At 39.4% G+C, this 19,588-nt stretch overlaps 1 protein-coding gene and 1 pseudogene across 3 annotated transcripts in view; both read right to left on the bottom strand.

The window, feature by feature from the left end:
• Positions 1-2,540: 2,540 nt before the first annotated feature.
• LOC308341847 (large ribosomal subunit protein eL21-like) lies at positions 2,541-3,251 on the bottom strand (annotated as a pseudogene). Its single transcript has one exon. The product of its transcript is annotated as a large ribosomal subunit protein eL21-like (transcript).
• A 6,666-nt stretch (positions 3,252-9,917) lies between these two features.
• The window catches only part of SEC13 (SEC13 homolog, nuclear pore and COPII coat complex component), a 38,458-nt gene continuing 28,787 nt past the window's right edge, over positions 9,918-19,588 (bottom strand). The window contains exons 8-9 of one of the 2 annotated variants that reach the window (XM_080801870.1): positions 18,840-18,986; positions 9,918-10,365 (exon numbers count right to left, since the gene is read on the bottom strand). In XM_080801870.1, coding sequence (XP_080657996.1) covers positions 10,252-10,365; positions 18,840-18,986 — 261 coding nt within the window. In that variant the 3' untranslated portion in view covers positions 9,918-10,251. Of the gene's footprint in view, positions 10,366-18,482; positions 18,987-19,588 lie in introns of those variants that run through there. The other variant, XM_080801869.1, reaches the window with a different exon arrangement.

Raw genomic sequence — 19,588 nt, 5'->3', positions numbered from 1 at the left:
TTCGTCATATGCTTTTTCTGCATCTGTTGAAATGATCATATGGTTCTCATCCTTTAGTAATGTGATGTATTGCATTGATTGATTTGCAAATATTGAACCATCTTTGCAGCCCAGGGATAAATCCTGCTTGATTGTGGTGAGTAATTATTTTAATGTATTGTTCAATTTGGTTTGCTAGTATTTTATTGAGAATTTTTGCATCTAGGTTTATTAGGGATACTGGCCTATAGTACTTTTTTTTTTTGTGGCATCTTTGATTTTGTATCAGGGTAATGCTGGCCTCATGGAATGAATTTGGAAGTTTTCCTTCCTTTTCTATATTTTGGAATAGTTTGAGAAGAATAGGTACCAACTCTTCTTTAATTGTGTGGTGGAATTTGCCTGTGAAACCATCTGGTCTATACTTTTGTTTGTTGGGAGTTACTGAATTACTGATTCAAGTTCTTTGCTGGTTATCGGTCTGTTCAATTTCTGTTTGTTCCTGTTTCAGTTTTGGTAGAAATTTATCTATTTTGTTTTTCCACTTCTTGTCCAATTTGTTGGCATATAGTTTTTTTATAGTATTCTAATTTTTGTATTTCTGTGGTGTTGGTTATTTCTCCTCTCTCATTTGTGATATTATTTGTGTCCTTTCTCTTTTTTTGGCGGGGGGTAAGTCTGGCTAGAGGTTTATCAATTCTGTCATTTTTTTTAAAAGACCCACTTCCTGGTTTCATTGATCTCGGGTTTTTTTTTGTTTGTTTTGTTTCTTTGTCATTTATTTCTGCTCTAATCTTTGTTATTTCCTTCCTTCTGCTGGATTTAGGCATCATTAGTTGTTCTTTTTCTAGCTCCTTTAGGTATAAGTTTAGGTTGTTTGAGATTTTTCTCACTTCTTGAGGTAGGCCTGTACTACTATAGTTTTCCCTCTTAGGACTGCTTTTGCTGCATCCCAAAGGTTTTGGACCACTGAGTTTTCATTTTCATTTGTTTCCATGTATTTAATTTCCTCTTTGATTTCTTGGTTGACCCATTCATTTTTAGTAGCATATTATTTAACCTCCAAGTATCTGTGGTCTTTCCAGATCTTTCCTTGTGGCTGACTTCTAGTTTCATAGAGTTGTGGTCAGAAAAGGTGCATGCATGGTATGACTTCAGTCTTTTTTTTTTTGTTAAGGCCTGTTTTGTGACCTAGGATGTGATCTAGTCTGAAGAATGATCCACGTGTACCTGAAGAATGTATATTCTGCTGTTTTAGGATGGAATGTTCTGAATATATCTCCTAAGTCCATCTGGTCCAGTGTGCCACCTATTGTTTCCTTATTTATTTTCTGTTTAGGTTATCTGTCCATTGGTAAATAAGGTATTGAAGTCTCCTACTATTATCGTGTTATCAATTAGTTTGTTTATTCTTGTTTTATATATTTGGGTGCTCCCATGTTTGGTATATAAATACTTACCATTGTTATATATTCTTGTTGGATTGTCCCCTTTATTAGAAGTAGTGCCCTTCTTTGTCTGTTGTTACAGTCTTTGTTTTAAGGTATAGATTGTCTGATAAAAGTATTCCTACTCTGGCTTTCTTTTGATATCCATTTGCAAGATAAATGTTTCTCCATCCCCTCACTTTCAATCTGCAGGTGCTTTAGGTCTTAAATGAGTCTCTTGTAGGCAGCATATCGATGGGTCTTGTTTTTTTAATTATTCTGACACCCTATGCCTTTTGATTGGAGTGTTTATTCCATTTACATTCAAATTAATTATTGATACATATTTTGTGCCGTTTAAGTACTTGTTTTATGGTTTCTGGAGATTTTCTGTGATCCTTTCTTGTCTTTATCTCTCATGTTTTGCTGATTTTTCTTTAGTGATATATTTGGATTTCTTTCTATTCTTTGCCTGTTTATTAGTCTTTTTTTTTTTTTAAGATTTTATTTATTTATTTATTTATTTATTTATTTATTTGACAGAGATCACAAGTAGGCAGAGAGGCAGGCAGAGAAACAGGGGTAAGCAGGCTCCCTGCTGAGCAGAGAGCCAGATGCAGGGCTTGATCCCAGGACCCTGGGACCATGACCTGAGCCTAAGGCAGAGGCTTTAACCCACTTAGCCACCCAGGCGCCCCTATTAGTGGTTTTTGATGCATAGTCACCAGTAGGTTTGTATATAACCTCTTTTGCAAATAGCAATCTGTTGATTGTTGTTTGTTTGAACCCACTCTTTTCTCCTCCCCATGTTTTGAATATATTTTATATCCTTGTGTGTGTGTGTATGTGTGAGTTCCTTGATTGATTTTTAGAGAAATAGTCATTTTTACTGCTTTTGTGTTTCCTGCCTTTATACTGCCACTTTTAGTCTCTTCTTTCCACTCAAGAGAGTCCCCTTTAATATTTCTTGCAGGGCTGGTTTAGTGGTCACGAACTCCTTTAGTTTTTGTCTGTCTGGGAAACTTTTCTCCCTCCATTTTGAATAATAGCGTTGCTGGATAGAGTATCCTTGGACACAGATTTTTCCCATTCAGCACTTTGAATAGATCATGCCACTCCCTTCTGGTTTGCCAAGTTTGTTGAAAAACCTCCAGCTAGCCCCTACACTAGTTAATGACTTGATCAAGTTAATGACTTAATGACTTTTTTTTTTAATAGTCTTAAGGTCTCTTATTTTCTTTACACTTATCATGCCATGAATTCATAGGGAATGGGTTCTAGCAGTTTGGGCTCCTTTCTGTTGGTTTTCACGAAGTGTGCTTCTCTGGGTGGAGCAGGCTGACCTTTCAGTTGAACCCAAGTACCTTTCTCTTTGGCTTCCTTCTTTTTCTGATCATTTTCCTTCACACACTTCAGGAAGCTATCTCGGCTCTTTGAATGTTTAATATGCTCAATGTGTACATTAATTCTCTTGGCAAGAATCTTTCCCCTTGTTTGTTTACAACAATGCCAGCAGCATGCTGAGTAACACTGTAGACTCTTCCAGTTTTGCCATGGTAACATTTGTGGGGCATTCCCTTTTGAACAGTGCCCATCACTTGATGTCCCCAATATCAACTTTCTTGTAGATTCACACGTATGTGGCCAAAGGAGCAACTCCATGTTTTCTAAAATGCCTAGAGAATATATAATAGGTACCTCTCCTCTTTCCCTTTGTGTTGGTCATTTTGGCAAATTACTGGAAGATGGCAGTTCCGGCCAAAAGGCTGTCTTGATGCTTTTAAGATTTTTAAAAATCATTATTGTTTACAAATTTGATTTCAGTATGTCCTGGTATGGGCCTGCTTTTGTTGATTTTGATGGGAGTTCTCTGTGCCTTCTGGATTTGGAGGTCTGTTTCCTTCCCCAGATTTGGGAAGATTTTTAGCTATTATTTCTTCAAATAAATTTTCAGCCCCCCTTTCTCTGTTCTTCTTCTGGGACTCCTATATGAATGTTACTACATTTGATGTTGTCACTGAGTTCCCTAAATCTGTTCTCTTTTTGCATAATTTTTCTTTCTCTCAGTATCATTGCTTTCCATTACTTTGTCCTCTAGGTCATTAATTTGTTTCTCCTCTTCTTCCAGCCTGCTGTTCATTGCTTCAAGTGTGTTTCTAATCTCATTTACTGAACTCTGCATCTCTGATTTTTTTTTTTTTTTAACTCTTATCTCTGTGGTAAGGGTCTCACTGATGTCTTTTCTCAAACCCAATGAGTTTCCTTATGATTGTCACTTTAAATTCTCCTTCAGGCATGTTACTTCTATCTGTTTTGGTTAGGTCTCTGGCCTTGTTCTTTCCAGAAGATCCAGAGCCCATGTTTGGTTGACCAGTCCTGTAAGTCTCTCAGTCTACAACAGTCCCCTACCCTCTCATCTCTTCTATCCCATCATTCATTTTATACAACAGGCTATTTGTCCTGCAGTTTCCCACATTCTGGACTTAGCTGACCACTTCCTGGTGGCATTGTCTGACATGTTACTCTCCTGTCTGCTTCTCTAAACTGGTAGTTACACCTCAACATATAGTACCTTACAAACTTTTCACTTAGTGGACTTATGTACTATTAATTATTGTTGTCTACACTCATTCTTTCCTGGAAATCACAATGGTGATTTTCTATTATTGCTTTCTACATTTATTAGCATTTTTCCTTCAATTATTTTGTTACTTTGATAAACAGTTTATATAGAAAAGGCAAGACAGATGCAGGATTAAAAAAAATTGTTTACTCATTTTCAAAGTAAAGTTTGTGTCTTAGCAACCTCCAAAGTTTTCTTCTTATCATAAACGCATGGATGAATTTTTTTTATATAAGTGATTCAATCAATTATAGTCATTATTCTTTTAGATGCTTCCATATTTGATGTGTTGATTCCCATGTACTTTTGACATGACTCTATAGTTTTTAACTTCCTTATTTTCTCCCAAAGAGAAATCCTGGGCTCATCTTGTGCATAAGATTAGAAATACATATTTTTTTAGAAGGAGAAAAATAAGTCCTGAGTTCATACTGTTATTTGCAAATAAAATTTAAGGCCAGTATTTTCATTTCCTGGGTTTTATACTTAAATTTCTTTTCTTTATCCTGATAATCCTGTTTTCTAATTATCTTAATAAAATTACCATTATCTTACTTCATCTTACAATATCAACATAATATTCTCAAAATAAGAACACTACAATTACTAATCATAAAACTACTAAATGCAGCCTATTAGGGGTATACATTCAAAATGCTTTTAAAGTCACTTGAATATTTTCTCTGTGTGGCTATGGCATGGACTTTTTAATTTTTTTTTTCAAATTTAGGGATTTTTTCTTTTATGACTTAATATTTTTGGAGTTAATTATTAAATATTACATGGCTCCAAAGTCAATGGTATAAAACAAGATGTATGCAGAGACTACTTACATCTTCCATCCCTGTCCCATCCATTCTTTTCTTTTCCTCTATAGATAACTATTTTTATTGTGATTTTTTTTTGGCCCATTAGTTTTTTAGATGTGGATTGCTTAAATTTCCAAATGTTTGAGGATTTTTCCAGATACCTATTACTCATTTCTAGTTTACTTTCTTTATAGTCAAAGGATGTGTTTTTTATGATTTCAATTCTAATAGATTTGTTAAACTTTGTTTTGGGTTCAGAAATTGGGTCTCATCTTGATGAGTGCTCCCAAAGTATCTCAGAATGAGTTTAAATTTTGTTGGGTAGAATCTCTGTTAGGTCAAATTAAGTGATGATTGGCTGGCCAATGTATTTTATAACTTGACTGAGTTTTGGGGTCTACTGTTTTGTTACTGAGATAGAAATGTTGAGATCTCGAACGATAATTGTAGATTACTTCTGTTCAGTTCTGTCCACTTTGTTTTGCCTATTTTGAAGCTCTACTTTAGGTGCATATATATTTAGGACTGTTATGTCTTCTTGATGAGTTGAACCTTTTATTATTCTGACCGTCTCTAGCCTTAATATATTTCTTGTTCTGAAGTCTGTTTTATCTTTTTTTAAAGTCTACTTTATCTGATATTAATATAGAAATTCAGCTTTCTTTTGATTGTTTATATAATTTTTTTTTTCATATAATGTCCTTTGTTTTAATCTGTTTCTGTGTTTAAGTTTAAAGTGGGTTGCATATAAACAGCATATAGCTGGGTCTGGTTTTTTTTTTTTTTTTTTAAAGTCCATTCTGATAATCTCTTATCAGGGGTCTTTCATTTGGAATGTTTAGTTAGACCTTTTATATTTATTACAATGACCTACAAAGTTTGGTTTAAATCTACCATCTCTGATTATTGGCCTTCAATTTGTCCCATCTGTTCTTTCTTTTCTCCCCCCATCTGTTCCTTCCTCCTTTTTCTTTTCTCTTTTCATAACCACTTTTGGATTAAATGTATTTTAGGATTTCCTGCTATCTTCACTACTGGCTTGTCAGCTATATTCTCTGCTTCATTCTTTAAGTGGTCTAGGATTTAAAAATAAAATTTCAATATAGTAAAGTATACCTTCAACAGATATACCACTTCATAGATACCATAAGATCTTTACAACAGAATACTTCCAATTTCCCCATTTCCAATATTTGTGCTATTGTTACTACTGATTTTATTTCTACCTGAGTTGTAAGCCCACAATGCACTTAAAATAATACTTTTTGAGAGATAAAAGAAATGGGAAAAGTAGTATAATAGTTACCCAGATTTTTTCTATTCCTGGTGCTCCTTATTCCTTGGTATAGATCCAGATTTTCATCTGATACTATTTTCATTTTTCCTGAAGAACTTCCTTTGACATTTATGGTAATGCAGTTCTGGTGATTTTTTTTGGGGGGGGGGGCTTTAATTTGAAAAAGTCCTTTTTTTTCACTTTTATTTTGAAAGATGTTTTTACTAGCTATAGAATTGTAGGCTGATGGTTGTTTTTAAATTTTTTTCTTTCAGCACTTCAAAGATGTTTATTTTCTTAAACCTTGCAAAATTTCTGATGGAAGCTGCCTACCATTCTTATATTTGTTCCTCTGTATGTAGTATGTCTCTTTTTCTCTGGCTGAATCTGTGATTTTTATTTATTTCAGCAACTTTATTATGGGGGTCTGTATGTATACATATATGTATACATGTATGTACATGTATGTCTGTATGTATAAATATATGTATACATGTATGTACACGTATACATGTATGTATGTTCGCTTGTGGTTCTCTGATTTTCTTGAATCTGTAGTTATAATTTTAATCCAGCCTGGAGAAATTTTAACTGTTGTTTCTTCAGGTATTTTTTCTGTCCCCTTCTGCCCTGAAAAAAAATTTTTTTTTTTCCTTGGGACTCCAGTATACACATTAGACTACTCGATAGTATCCCACCAATCTTTTGACTGGTTCGTTATTTTAGTATCTTTTTCTCTATATGCTTCAGCTTCTACAGTTTTATTGCCGTGTCTTCAGACTTACTGATCTGTCGTACTGCACTACCTGCTTACTCCCATCCAGTATATTTTTCACTTCTAGAAATTTCATTTGCAACTTTTTGATATCATTTTTCTTGTGTTCCTGTTCCCTTACATTTTTGAACATATTTATAATAGCTGTTTTTAAGGTCTTTATCTGCTAATCACATGGTCTCCTTTAAAAAAAAAGATTTTATTTATTTCTTTGACAGAGATCACAAGTAGGTGGAGAGGCAGGCAGAAGGAGGCTCCCCGTGGAGCAGAGAGCCCGATGCGGGGGCTCGATCCCAGGACCCTGGGATCATGACCTGAACTGAAGGCAGAGGCTTTAGCCCACTGAGCCACCCAGGTGCCCCTCTCTACCAATTTTTCATCCTCTTCTGGTTATAGTCCTATTTTCCTGCTTCTTTGCACACCTGGTAATTTTGGATTGGAAGCTGGACATCATGTGAATTTCATGTTTTCAAGTACTTAAAGTTTTTTTCCTTTAAAAAGTGGTGGGCTATGACCTGACACAAAGCAAAATAATTGTGGACCTCAAGGTTTGGTTTTATGGTCAGAGGAGCCTCTACTCTAGACCTAATTTAAGATGTATTATTAAGACATGATCTTTCTTAGGACTCTATCCAGTGCCCTGTGTATTCTGAAGCTGTCGCATTCTGGATCTTGGGCACATGAACTATTCCCACTCCTCTGTAAGTTCAAGAATTGTGTGGTCTGTTGGTTTCTGGTCATGAAGAGTTTTGCCTTTCATGTATCCAAGTAAGGATTTGGTCAGAGTATAGGAAATGCTTTCACAGACCTAAGGAGCTTGCTCTGAGCAGCTCTTCCTTCTCCAGGACTCTGCCCAATAGGTTTTAGCTTAGTCTTTCTGGACTCTGACCTCTATTCTCTTCAACTTAACCACTAGACTCTGGATTGTCTCCCTGCCCTTTGGTCTGGAAGCTGCTCCTCGGCAGTAAGCTGGGACAACAGGTACTCCCCTCACTTGTCTCCCTTACCCAAACACTGCCTGTTGTCCTAAGCCCCTAAGTATTTGTTTCATGTATATTGTGTGGTTTTCTAGTTGTTTGTGGTATAAGGGAAACTTACAGTTAGTACTCCTTCGTGTGTGGCAGTGGAAATCTGTCTTTTTGAACTCATTTGTGAGACCTGTGAATTTTCTCCTAGTTTTGACAGGTCTCATATTGGCTTGCTGAGTTTTCTGTTCCAAGTGGATGAACACTTGATGGTCATTCTTGGGTTACCTGCCCATAGGACCACAAAAACTCCCCTCTTTCTTACCTGTGCTGCTCTCACACTGGTATTATAGACATGAGTGGTTTGGTCCTAATTCTCCATGTTCTAGGGTTTGAAGGACTACCTTAATGTCTGGGGGTTTCATTTCCTATCCCAGTTACTTTGTTTTTGTGAAAACATTAAAAATATTGTGGTTGCTACTGCTCTCTTACCCTAACTCTCTCTACCTTTTAAATTACTCTTACATTTGTATCACTTGGGCTTGGCAAATGCCCTTGAAGATTGACACGACATGGTCTTTCCACTTGATTAGCCTATTTTTGTGGTAACAAATTTGAGGGCTCTCAAGCCAGGAATGGTTAATGTATTACCACTGTTAAGTATAAACTATGAAGGGTGGTCATTTCATTTATCTCCAGATTACCCTGACTGATCCTTGGTGGTGTGAACTGCAAACAGCATATGGCCCACTAACCGATCACGAACAGACTGTGTGACACAGTTGCTTCTCATTATTTGTTGAGGATAGTAGTCGCCATAAGGAAGACCAGACCTGTCCTTGGGGGGTGGGGCACAAAGCTTGTTAGGAAACGTAGACATGAGGGGCTAACTAGAACTAAGGGTAGTTTTTGTCCACAAAAGTATATGTAAAGTTGCGTCTGTGGGTGTTTTCTTACTGAATAAATGGACAGAAGCTTCGTTTCCATACTGTTCTCTAAAGGCCTGGATTGTGCAGAATGATGTGGGAGGCCGAGGGGAAGGGCTCTGACCTCTATAGCCTTACTTCAAGCAGTTGTCCCACCTTTTCCCATTTTAGGCATTAGGATCTAATATTTATTTCAAAACATGGGTTTTACTGCTGAAAAATGATGAGCAGGTAGAAGCACTGGGGTCCACATTTCCTTCTGCACACAGCCTCCTGAGGTGAGGAGCCTGAACTTTTGCAAAGCTAGGTGCACTCACATAAAGGTCTGCTGTGAGCATCACCCCAGATTATAGCTGAGGAGCACCCCCCCCCCCAGTTCTGCCTTTGACAGCACCCACTCTAGAGCTGAGCCAGATCAGGACTCGGTGGCTTTACCGCTTGGCAGTGGACCACCCTCGGCATGTCTTCTATCTTCTGTGACAAATTCCTTATTGGTAAGTTGGCAACCTATACCTGCACCTGTCTGTTGTGTTGCCAAGTGTGGGGGATCTCCAGTGGAGTGCTGGCTTGTAGTAAGCGTCAGTAAATGGTAGCTGCTGTTGTGACTGCTGAGTCAGATGAGAGTCCCAGGGCCTCTGCTAAGAAGTGATACTTGGTTTAGGCTTGATCAGGACCAGAATCATGGTCTCCAGCACAGGCCCCACCCTCACAGACAGGGGTCCATAACATGAATGAAGTGTGCCCACTTTCTGAGCCAGTCTCTTAACTATTGGTATGTGGTTAATACTGCCCTCCACTGGCATGGCATTTTCTCGGTCACCCACATGCAGTAGTTCATCTGCATCTTCTCTGTAAGGCAGACTTTTATTCCATTCTCCAGAAGAGGATGTGTGCTCAGAGGATACAGTGCCTGTCACCGAAGTCCATGTCTGGCGTTCCTTTCATGTCACTCTGTGTGGCGCCTTCAGTGTAGCTGGGATCATGGACATGTTACAGGGACAGACCAGCTGTGGGTGGGTGTCGGGGGCGCGACGCTATAGGGACTGGGGTCTTGGCGAACATTGTTCTAGTAGACTGATGTTGCCATAAGAATGAATATAAGCTTTTTAGGGAAGGGTTAGGGTAATGCAGGAAGAATTATAAGCAATATGAATTTATTTAACTATTTTGGAAATAAAACCCCCCAAATAATGCCTGAACCCAAAAGGCATGTAAAAATGGCCAAAAATATTTTAAAATAATAGATTTAAAGATCATTTGTAGTTTTTTCCTCATAACATGAATGCTTTCAGCAGGACAGTAAATTTACAAACCATTTCAAATCATGTTAAGGCAGATGATCAATCTGGTTGCATTTGTAACTACTCCTGGGAAAGTAATCGTGTAGAAGCTGTTCTTCCCAGCTATTTGGTCAGTTGGTCCAGGAAAGGGCAGTCCTGGAGTCAGCAGGTGGGGAGCTTGGCCTTGCCTGTCACTGCTCATTCTGCTGGCCCTCTGTGACGGAAGCCGACACGGAACCCTGGCCCTTGTTGACATCACTGATGCACACCCACTGTCCGTCAACGGACTCCTTCCACAGGGTCACCTGCAAGCCAGCACATGGAGCCCGTTACAGGTCTGCACCCCCCTTCTGCTGTCCTCACCTTCCCAGGTCCCGCATCAAAGGCCATGACTCAAGCTTGTGAGTCAACAAAAGTCCCCACAGATTAAGAAAGAGTAGGGAGAGTGACCTCACCAACACGGTGACAAAGGATATTCCTGACTTAGACCCTCCTCACAGGAAGAACAACTATTCATGAACAGGAAACCACTGAGGGAATCCTAGAGACAACAGTGAGGCTGAAGCACCACCCTCTGCCATCGAGACCAAGATACTGTCCCAGAAGCCTGCGTGGGAAGTCTACGTGCTGACTGCATGGCCTGCCACCCAAGCCAGCATAGCACCATGTCCAACCTGTGGTTCCTTCAGAAGGTAAAGGGCATGGAGGTGACATCCAGTTATCCAATGTTTGAAGTTGTTACTTTGTGGGAGCTCAGACTCTGGGTTCTGCCCCACGGGGACTATAGGCACATTTGTGGGGCTCAACATTTGGGAATCCGAGTGTGACTAAGTGGGGAGAGTTTCCAGGAACTGGCACTGGGGTATTAGCAGACAAGGCAGAAAAGCCAAGTCACGGCCCCCCTACCTGCCTTTGGTGCCTCATATCCAGAAAACTTGTTCAGGTAAATCTGAGAGATCCCTAAAATTGGGCTGCCCAGGTAGCAGAGTTGAGTCATAGTCCAGCTAGCTGAAGAGCATGGCCCCCCAGGCCCACCTGACAGCAAGGGCTCACTACAACACCTGGAAATTGCAGGACCCTGCAACTCTAACAGGCAGAGGAGGTAGATGGGGGGTGGGCAGAGCTGGTGATTCTCACAGCAAAGGCCAATGGCCTTATTTCACCAGGAAACAGGGGCAGGTTGGCTTGAGTCAAGAGCACAGAAAAAATGTAAGTGACTTTACAGTTTTTCCCACTGTGCCAGGGCAGGAAACGTATCGAAGCAGAGCATAAGGAAAGCTGCAGAGCCCACCCAACAGCCCTGCTTCCCGTGGCACTAGAATAGAGTGCACAGCAGTTGGCTTTCCATCTACAGAGCAAAACTGGTGGCCTCACCTAACTAGGATATTCAGTCTTCACTCGTGCCTAATTTGGGTCTCTAAAGGACAAGCTGTGCTGGCTCTGGGTCCTGTCCTGCTGCCCCACCAAGACTGTGAAGACTCAGAGACTTACCTGTTGCTGAGTAGAGAGCCCAGTCCTGGCTGTACAGGAAGCCTAACCAGAGAATCCAGGCAACAGTGAAGCCCATCCTCCAGCCTCACGTGAGGATCACAGAAAACCATGGAAATATGTAACACCAAAGGAAACTAATAAAACTCTGACTAAAGAAATAAAGATCTGTGAACTGTGGGACAATGAATTCAGAATAATCTTCCAGTTTAGTGAACTACAAGCACATATAAGATAACTAAATGAAATCAGGTTCAACAAAAATAGACACCATTAAAAAACAACAAAACAGGGGCCTTTGGGTGGCTCAGTGGGTTAAGCCTCTGCCTTCGGCTCAGGTCATGATCTCAGGGTCCTGGGACTGAGACCCACATCGGGCTCTCTGCTTCCTCTTCTCTGCCTGCATTTCTGCCTGCTTGTGATCTCTGTCAAATAAAACAACAAAAAACCAAACACCAGGGGCGCCTGGGTGGCTCAGTGGGTTAAAGCCTCTGCCTTCGGCTCAGGTCATGATCCCGGGGTCTGAGGATCAAGCCCCACGTCAGGCTCTCTGCTCGGCAGGGAGCCTGCTTCCCCCTCTCTCTCTGCCTGCCTCTCTGCCTACTTGTGATCTCTGTCTGTCAAATAAATAAATAAAATCTTTAAAAACAAAACAAAAAACCAAACACCAGAAACCCTAGAGCTGAAAAGCACAGTAACTGAAAAATGTAGCAGAGCTTCAAAAGCAGAGTGGACCATGCAGAAGAAATAATGAGCAACCTGGAGGACAGGACATTGGAAATTGCCCAGAGGAAGAAAAATAGTAAAGACTGCAATGGGATATAATCAGAAGAAGCATATTTTGCATTAGGAGAATTCCAGAAGATGAGAAAGAGACATAAAATATATTTCAAGCAATGATGCCTGAAAACTTCCCAAACGTGGGGAGAGAAACAGACCTCTAGATCCAGGAGGCCCTAAAAAGACTGAACTGAAACAGTGCTACGAACACACGTTATTTTGTCAAAAGCAATGAATTTTAAATGCAGCTAGAGAAAAAAGTTACATACAAGGGAACCCCCAGACAAGACTATGAACAGATTTCTCAATACAAGCTTTTCAGTCCAGGAAAAAAAAAAAAATGGGATGACACATTCAAAATACTAGAAGAAAAAACCCCATCAACCAAGACTACTACACCAGGCAAGCGTCCTTCAGAAATGAAGACGAGATGGACGTTCTTAAACAAAACCTGAGGGAACTCCATCACAGATTCACCTGCCATAAAAGAAATGCTACAGGGAGTTCTTTGAGTAGAAATTTAACATTGTACAAGGCAGGTTGTAAAAAACTCACTGGTAATGATAAATACGTAAGGCTGGATTCTGTAATATGGTGACTGTGGTATGTAATTTACTTACAGCTCCTTTACAAGTTAAAACATGTAGTAAAAAATAACCATACCTGCTATTAATGTAGTGTACCTATTATTAGTTACACATTATAAAATGTGTACATTGTAACATCACTAACCTAACATGTAAGGGGGGGGAAGTAAAAGAGTAAAGATTAGGAATTCTATTGAAGTTAAGATGTTTTGTGTAAGTCCTAAAGCCATAAAGGAAAAACCTGTAGTAATCAGACAAAAGAACATGACAAGTCAAAGCAGACGGATACTACGTTATCAAACACAAAAAAAGACAGGATAAGAAACAATTAACAATGGATCAAAAAAACAACCAGAAAACAATGATAATATAGCAAATGTGTAAGGCCTTACTTTTCAAATGCAAAATTCTCCACTCCAGACAACAAATGCCTGAATGAATACAAAAACCAAGATCCAACAATATGCTTCATACAAGAGATTCCCTAGGTCTTCAAGACAAACAGAAACTAAGAAGGCATGGAGAGAGACATTTCAAGCAAATGGTAATCACAAAGAAAGCAGGGGTAGCTATACTTCTATCACACAAAATAGACTAAAAATAGCAAAAAGAGACAAAAAGATCAAACACATCAAGAAAATGTAAATTCTAACAACTAAAGAGAGTAATAAAAAAATAGTTGGGGACTTTAATACTCTCAACAATGGATAGATCATCCAGACAGGTAGTAAAAGGTAAACAGTGGATTTGAACAACAGTATAGACCAAATGGGCCCAACATACATAGAACCTTCTGATAGCAGAATATATACATAAATGCACATGGAACATTTTCTGTATGTTACACCACAAAACAAGTCTTAGCAAATTAAAAACTGAAATCAAACTAAGTATCTTCTCTAACCATAACCGTATGAAACTAGAAATCAAGAGGAAGAGGCAACTGAGAAATTCACAAATACATGGAAATCAAATACTCTCTTAACCAAAACAAAGAAATGAAATAGTTTGAAATGAAAATAGAAACCCAATATACCAAAACTTACAGGATGCAGCAAAAGCAGTTCTTAGAAGTTTACAGCAGTAAATGCCTACATTAAGAAGCAAGACCTAGGGGTGCCTAGGTGGCTCAGTGGGTTAAGCCTCTGCCTTCGGCTCAGGTCATGATCCCAGGGTCCTGGGATCGAGCCCCACATCGGGCTCTCTGATTGGCGGGGAGCCTGCTTCCCCACCGTCTCTGCCTACTTGTGATCTCTGTCAAATAAATTAATAAAATCTTAAAAAAAAAAAAAAAGAAGCAAGACCTATACCAAATAAATAACCTAACTCTATGCCTTGGGGAATTAGAAAAAGGATAAACTTCACCCAAGCAGAAGGAAGGAAATAAATATAATAGAAATAAATGAAACAGAACAGGAAAATAGAAAAAATTAACCAAAGGAGTTGGTTCTTTGACAAGATAAAACTGACACAACTTTGGCTAAACTAACCAAAGAAAAAAAAGAGGACCCAGGGGTGCCTGGGTGGCTCAGTCAGTTAAGCATCTGCCTTCAGCTCAGGTCGTAATCCTGGAGTCCTGGGATCAAGCCCCACATAGGGCTCCCTGCTCAGCGGGGAGCCTGTATCTCCCTTTGCCCCTGCCCTCAACTTGTGCTCTCTAACCCTCAAATAAAATCAATCTTAAAAAAAAAAGACAAAAAAAAATTATAAATGAAAAAGGAGACAATATTACAAATATTACAGCAATACAAAGAAAAGATGTTACCATGATACAACTATGTTAACCATTTGGACCTAGAAAAAAAATGCAAAAACTCTTAGAAACCTGGAACATCAAGGACTGAATCAGGAAGAAATAAAATCTGAATAAAAAATTTTACTTTTGTAAAAATTAAAAAGTTTCTGAAATAGTAAGGAGAATGAACCAATAATCAAAAATCTCCTAGTATGAAAAAGCCCAGGACCAGATGGCTTCATAGTGAATTTAACCAAACATTTAAGGAATTAGTATCAATCCTCAAAATCTTCCCAAAAAAAAAAAAAAATCAAAATGGAAACACATACACTTTATTGGGCTAACATTGCCCCGATACCAAATCCAGAAAAGGATACTACATAACAGAAAACTATGGACAAATAATCCTGATGAATATAAACGCAAAACTGAATTTGGCAGTATATTAAAAGGATCAAGTATATTTAAAATATAAAATATTTATCAAATATAAAGTCTATTTGGCATGATCAAGCAGGATTCATACCTGGAATGCAAGGATGATTCAACATATGCAAATTAATCAGTGTGATGCCTCACAACAGTGAAAGAAGAATCCTTCATCTCAGTAGATGCAGAGAAAGCATTTGACAAAATTCAACATCTGTTCGTGATAACTCTTAAAGGCTATATATGCTAAGCCCACAGCTAACTTAATTCTTTTCAACACAGTACTGGAAGTCCTTGCCAGAGCAGTCATGGATGGTGGGACTGTGAACTGGTACAGCTGCTATGGAAAACAGTATGGAGGATCCTCAACAGAATTAAACACAGAACTATATGATCCAGTAATTTGACTTCTGGGTATTTATCTGAAGAAAATGAAAACACTATCTTGAAAAATATCTGCACCTCATTTTGCTGTAGCATTATTTACAAGAGCCAAGACATGGAAACAACCTGTCTACTGACAGATAAATGGATAAAGAAGTCACAGTACATACATACAATGGAATGTTATTCAACCATGTAAAAGTAAGGAAATTCTGTCATTTGTGACAGTGTAAGTGGACTTTGAGGGCATTATGATTTTTTGGATGTGACCCCTAAAGCATAAACAACAAAATATAAACAAGTGGGACAGCATTAAACTAAAAAGCTTCTGCACAACAAAACAACAATGTGAAAAGACAACCTACAGACTGGGAAAAATATTTGTAGATCATACATCAGATAAGGAGTTAATATCCAAAATATCCAAAGAACTCCTAAAAATCAATACCAGAAAGCTAAATAATTGGATGAAAAAATGGGCAAAAGACTGCACTAGAACATTTCTCCAAAAAAGATCTACAAAGGCCAATAGATATGTGAAAAGATGCTCAACATAACTCATCACTGGGGAAATGCAAATCAAAACCACAGTAAGATATCACCTCACACATGTTAGAATGGCCATCATCAAAAAGACAAAAACATGGGGCGCCTGGGTGGCTCAGTGGGTTGGGCCTCTGCCTTCGGCTCAGGTCATGATCTCGGGGTTCTGGGATCGAGTCCCGCGTCGGGCTCTCTGCTCGGCGGGGTGCCTGCTTCCTCCTCTCTCTCTGCCTGCCTCTCTGCCTACTTGTGATCTCTGTCTGTTAAATACATAAATAAAATCTTTAAAAAAAAAAAGACAAAAACACAAGTGCTGGCAAGGATGTGGGGAAAACAGTTATATGGAGAATCTAAAAACAAAATCAAAATACCCATAAAAGACCCAAAACCAGTCACAAAAGAAGAGTTCAGTTTGTGGTTACTAAACTTGGGAGTGGAGGGTCAAAAGGTACACACTGCAGTTGTAAGATACAGAGGTACGAGGGATGTAAGGATGATATAGCTCACACTGCTGTATGGTCTACGTGAAAACTGTGAGAGACTAATCCTGAGTGTTCTCATCACAAGGAAAAACTTTTTTTTTTTTGCTTTCTCTTATACTGTATATATTATATGAAATGATGGATGCTAAACTTGCTGTGCTGATCATTTCACAGTGTATCTAAATCAGACCATTATGCTATACACTTTCAACTTATGATGTGCGTCTATTGTACTTCAATAAAACTGGAAAAAGAATACCTTAAAAAGTAACAAAAACAGAGGGAGCAGTGCTGTAATAATGTTACAGCATGAAATGACAGTAATAGTAGCAGTAGTAGTAATGATAATAATGTGAACATGGATGTTGTTTTGGCCAAGCTGCTGTAGCTTCTGTGAGAGGATACAGGGAAGAGAATGGTGGTTCTCAAAGTGTGGTCTCTAGACCAGGGCATCTGCAGTGACCAGGAGCTTGTGAAAACTAAAAATTCGCCCATAGCCACTGGTTCAAAAGCTCTGGGGGTGGGCCTGGCAATCCGTGTGTTAACAAGTTTGATACTAAACTCTGAGAATTGTGCTAAAGGAAGATGACAGATGAGTAAGTATGTTATTTTTACACTGAAGTAAATGGCAGAAGAACAGCTAAGCATTGAAAAGGTTTGTTCCTAGAGAAAGAAAATTAGGAGTCTGCATTAAAAAATCATAACCTAATAAAAACTACCTCAAGCTGTGTACATGTATTTAATAAAAAAAAGATCTTAAGAATTCCTGCTTTAGAGACAGACTATTTATTACACATGCACTGTGCAGAATGCTCTAGATTGAAAACATACTGAATCATTTAGTGAAGAAATACTATGCGGAGAGCAATAGAGCTGAGCTCTTTGTAGGAAACAAGCTGATAAAGAAGAGTAAGAAGCATAAAAGAATAATGACAACAGACCACAAACATGGAACGTCCAACCAGGCACTTGCCTACTGCCTTGTAAGCCCTATGGTAGGGCTCCTCAGTGAAGTCAGGGTCTGCTGGCCTGTCCTGAGTGCCACCAAACCTGGGGTCTAGTCCTGTCTCTGCCACTTACTAGAAATAAAGAGGGTTAGATTAGTTTTCTTTGAGGGTCATTCCAAATCTAAAACTCTATGGCTTTGAGATGGGGCCTGCTAGATCTTTCTGGGACTGCTACACATGAAGAGGAACCCAGGCTGGATAGAAACTGCCTGCAGAGGGTCTCAAAAGAGGTATTATTTGTACACCCATGTGCACAGCATTACTGACAAGAGCCAAAGGTGGAAGCACCTCAGTGTCCTTCAGTGTATGTGTGGGTAGATAAAATGTGGTACAATAGAATATGCAGTCTTAAAAAGGCAAGAAATGGACACATGGTACAACACAGGTGAAGACACTATAGGCTTCCACTTATATGTGGTCCCTAGAGCAGTCAAATTCACAGAGACAGGAAGTAGGACGGTGCTTACCAGGGGCTGGGTGGGGTGGTAGGAGTTAGTGTTCAGTGAGGACAGAGTTTCAGCTGGGAAAGATGCAAACAGTTCCAGAGGTGCATGGGGGCGATGGGTGCCCAATAACGTGAAGGTACTCAAAACTACTAAGCTGTACACTTAAAAATGCTTAAGATGGGTGAACTTTCTATGTATTTTGCCACAATTAAAAAAAAAAAAAGCTGCCTTCAGAAAAGCAGTAACAAGCCACTGCCCTCCCCTACCTGACCTCTCCTCTCAGGCAGAGAATCTGTAACTTTATACAGTAGGTTTCGATGCAGGAATCAGGATTTTTCAAGTGCATTTGCTTTGTTGCTATATTGTTCTGAGCTACTTTTTGTCTCCTCATCCCTTCCTTTGTATGGCTCATAGCACAGTAAGAAGAGGTAGAGTGGGTGAATAATAACGCCCGTTAATTATACTGATTTTTAGAAATATGCCTCTTAGGTGTCTGACAAAAACCTTCCAATCTTTTTCTTTTTTTGATTTTTCTTTTTTTAATCTATTAACTTTAGAGCAGTGCCAACTGAATGTCACATGCAAACAAGGTGGTCAAATGGTTAAGGCGATGGACTGATTATGGACTCTGTCACCTAAGAGCTCTGTGACCCCTATCGAAGTTTACCTACCACTGTCAGCTTCTTTCCTATTTGTAAAAGGAGGACAGACAACCTTGGGGCTGGGGGTGGGGGATTAAGATTTAATGATGTAATTAATTATGGGATGTGCTCAAAACACTGTCCTCATTAAGGCTCCTTCCAAGCCTGTCATTACATGGAGAATCCAACTGCACGAGAAGTGGGCACAGTAAAGACAAACAGGGCCCTGTCCACCACATCATGGAAATGGAGTGTACCTTATTGTCTCCACCCGAGACAGCCAGGATATTGGCTGTGATGGACCAGCTCACATGCCACACGACGTCATTGAACTTGTGCAACAGTTTGGGTGACCATGTATTGCCTGAGGTGTCATCACAAGTCCAGATGAACACACGACCATCCTGGGAAAAGACAAGCTAGAATAAGGGAAGGAAGGCAGGGATCTTGAACTGGGGATATCCTCTCCATCTAAAGCCATACTGGACTTCTGCAGGAATGGGGTGAGGGATTCAGCCCAACGCACAGCCAAAGCCCTCTTAGGTGTGGATAGCTGTGATAGCCAATTTCTAGCCCAGCATTATCCCTTTACCCCAGGAGCACATTTCACATGGATTGAGTCTCCCAGGTTCTCGTGCTCATGCTGGTTTCAGGTATGGACTTTATATTGCTAACTCTAAAATTTTCTCTGGGTTTTCCTCATGTCTGCCAAGTTACCTCCTTGTTTCGGGCTCCCTCTGGCTCTGATTTTCTCAACCAAATAGGTGTAGCTGTCCATAAACCAAAGATAGAGAATGAGAGGAGACAAGTTGAAAAAGTCTTTCTTAAATTCAGAACCAAACTTAACAGGTTCAAATGAAGCCTGGCTAACCTTTGTTTATGGTGGGGTTAGCATAGAAGTAAAGGCTTGTCCTTGGTCTTTCCTTTGTGATCTCTCTGTGAAGACTCAATAGGTAGGTAAGCCCAAGATCCTAGAACTTCTGATTGCTCCTGGTCCCCGCTTGGG

Source organism: Martes martes (assembly GCF_963455335.1).
Source record: "Martes martes genome assembly, chromosome: 1".
Taxonomy (NCBI): domain Eukaryota; kingdom Metazoa; phylum Chordata; class Mammalia; order Carnivora; family Mustelidae; genus Martes; species Martes martes.
The sequence above is the reverse complement of the archived record's forward strand: the minus strand, read 5'-3'. Positions and strand labels throughout refer to the sequence as shown.